This window comes from Saccostrea cucullata, unplaced genomic scaffold, assembly GCF_032062105.1.
Source record: "Saccostrea cucullata isolate Sc308-1 unplaced genomic scaffold, CSIRO_AGI_Scuc_v1 ctg572, whole genome shotgun sequence".
NCBI lineage: Eukaryota > Metazoa > Mollusca > Bivalvia > Ostreida > Ostreidae > Saccostrea > Saccostrea cuccullata.
Genome location: NW_026930578.1, coordinates 413,079 through 415,432, shown reverse-complemented (window position 1 = coordinate 415,432; position 2,354 = coordinate 413,079). Strand labels below are relative to the sequence as shown.

The window sequence follows — 2,354 nt, the reverse complement described above, 5'->3', positions numbered from 1 at the left end:
CGAATACATATTTTTTAACGCCCTCCAAGACTATACAGACACGTGCCATAAGTATTCGGTCAACATGGCGACTTGTTTACACTTGAAAACGAAAGTACATACCTTGAGGCTCTTGTTTTTGTATCTACACGTCATCGATGACGAAGTGTTATAAATTTAGATTTTTAGTCACATGATGAATCACATGATCATTTGTTGTCGTCTGTAGTTAGCGAAAGTTGTCAGAAGAACTACGAACGATAGTATTGTTCTCCCGCCTACCTCTAAGTCAATTTTCAAAAGTTAACATATTAGAATGATTTTCAAAATTTTTATAGATAATTATATGAATTTTCATAAAACGTTACTTATTTGGGATACCAAAGAGAGATAACTCTATAATTTTGGAAAAACTTGAAATTTTTCACTATAAAAATCAACGTAAAACTTAAAATATTTTTAAAACACCCCCCCCCCCCCCCCGTGAAACAAAAATTCCTTTTTACAGTTAATATGGACTGTCATTTTACAAATTTATACCAAAGCTTTTTGTGTTTCACGGGGGGGGGGGGGGGGGGGGGGGGGGGGGGGGGGGGGGGGGGGGGGGGGGGGGGGGGTGCGTATGTCTATAGACAAAAAAAATGCTGATTTTTCACCAATTTTAAAGCTCTTTACAACTAAATAATTGTATTTTATTAATTAATATATGTTTTATTTATTTGTGTAAAATAAAAGATATCAGATATATTTTATCATATTTAAAACTATTTCAAAATATGGTGATCCTTGAAAGTTCGAGTTCACTAGAAAATATCGTCTACCCCCCATTTTTCAAGAACTGGAATTAATGATAATTTACTCTCTAGCGCTGGAATTAAAATGATTAATCAATTACCATAGAACTGTTCTTTGTACTAAACAAAGATTTAATGGCCTAATTGCCATTAATATTGAATTTAATGAGTGCAAAATGTAGGCGGGAATCAAGAGTTAGAGTTCGTAGTTCTTTGAAAATATGGGTCGAAAAGGGCAGGAGCTTGGGACGGAGGCGAAAAATATCATTAGGCCTATAGATTTGATTCAGAGTGGTCTTTCCCGTCACAAGGTGAGTGAGATGTTGAAAATTCCAAAGTCAACAGTTATCGATGTCGCAAGAAAGTTTTTTGCCACAGGGTCAGTGGAAAACAAACCAAGAAGTGGGCGGCCGGCGAAAATGAAAGAAATGGATTACCGTGGTTTAGAAAGGCTAGTGAAAACGCATCGTCGAGAGTCCTTAAGTGATATCACATTAAAATTTAATGAAGGCAGGACTGAGAGTGAAACTGTAAGTAAGCGGACTATTCAGCGCCATTTGAAGAATCATGAATATAGAAGATGCGTAAGTAAGAAGAAACTTGTTGTGAAGGAGGTTAACCGACGAAAGAGACTGGCATGGTGCAGAGAGAAAAGGCGGTGGACAGTTCAGAGTAACTGGAATAAAGTGATATTCTCAGACGAGATCAATATAATGACTGGACATGACCAGCGGGTTCATATTTGGCGCAAGAGAAATGAAGGTTGGCGACCCGATCTTGTGCAACCCCGACCATCGCAACCCAGGTATGAAGTAATGATATGGGGGTGTATTTCTTAGAATGGTGTTGGGACAATTACACCGGTAAATGGTAACATAAATGCAAAAAAATATCGGTACATTCTGGAAGAGAACCTGTGGCCAGTGATTGCTCGACATTTTCCTAGGGGTGGATATTTCTTCCAGGACGACAATGTCCAAGTTCACCGAGCAAGGTCTACTCAAGAATACTTTGCCCAGAATGGCCTACCCAGTCGCCAGATATCATTATTATTAAAAACATTATCAACATTATTAAAAACCTTTGGCTATTGATAAAAAGAAAGCTTCAGACACGCATTTCTTTCATTAAATCTAAAGACGATCTCGATCGTGGAGAAAATTCGGGGCATTTGGACAAGCATCCGACCTAACTATGTTCAGAACCTATGCAAGTCCATACCAAACAGAATTTTGAATGTAATCAGGCTCAATGGACATCTTACGAAGTATTAACAAGTAAGTTTAACATAATTTATATTTTTTACTACTTTATTTCATTACAGCGTATGTTTGAATTTTTTCAAGCGTAAACAAACCGCCATGTTGACGGAATACTTATGACACGTGTCTGTATATTGTCTAAAAACAAAAAGGTCAGAAAACAGGTCTGGAAAAGGTAAATATCCTTATATACACGTAAATCTAAATATTTTGCGAATTTTATATCAGTTAAAGATCAAGTCAGAGTTAAACTTTAAATAATGATAATTTCACTCTATATATCGACATTTACTTGTTGACATTTAGTTGCAGTTGAGAT

At 36.7% G+C, this 2,354-nt stretch overlaps 1 protein-coding gene across 1 annotated transcript; it reads left to right on the top strand.

Moving 5' to 3' along the window:
- The first annotated feature begins 994 nt into the window (after positions 1-994).
- On the top strand, positions 995-1,612 carry LOC134229158 (uncharacterized). Its single transcript, XM_062710863.1, has one exon. The coding sequence runs from the start codon at positions 995-997 to the stop codon at positions 1,610-1,612; it is 618 nt and encodes a 205-aa protein (XP_062566847.1).
- The last annotated feature ends 742 nt before the right edge of the window (positions 1,613-2,354 follow it).

Excerpts from the sequence above, each read along its gene's own strand:
- LOC134229158 (XM_062710863.1), top strand. The coding sequence starts at position 995 with ATGGGTCGAAAAGGGCAGGAGCTTGGGACGGAGGCGAAAAATATCATT.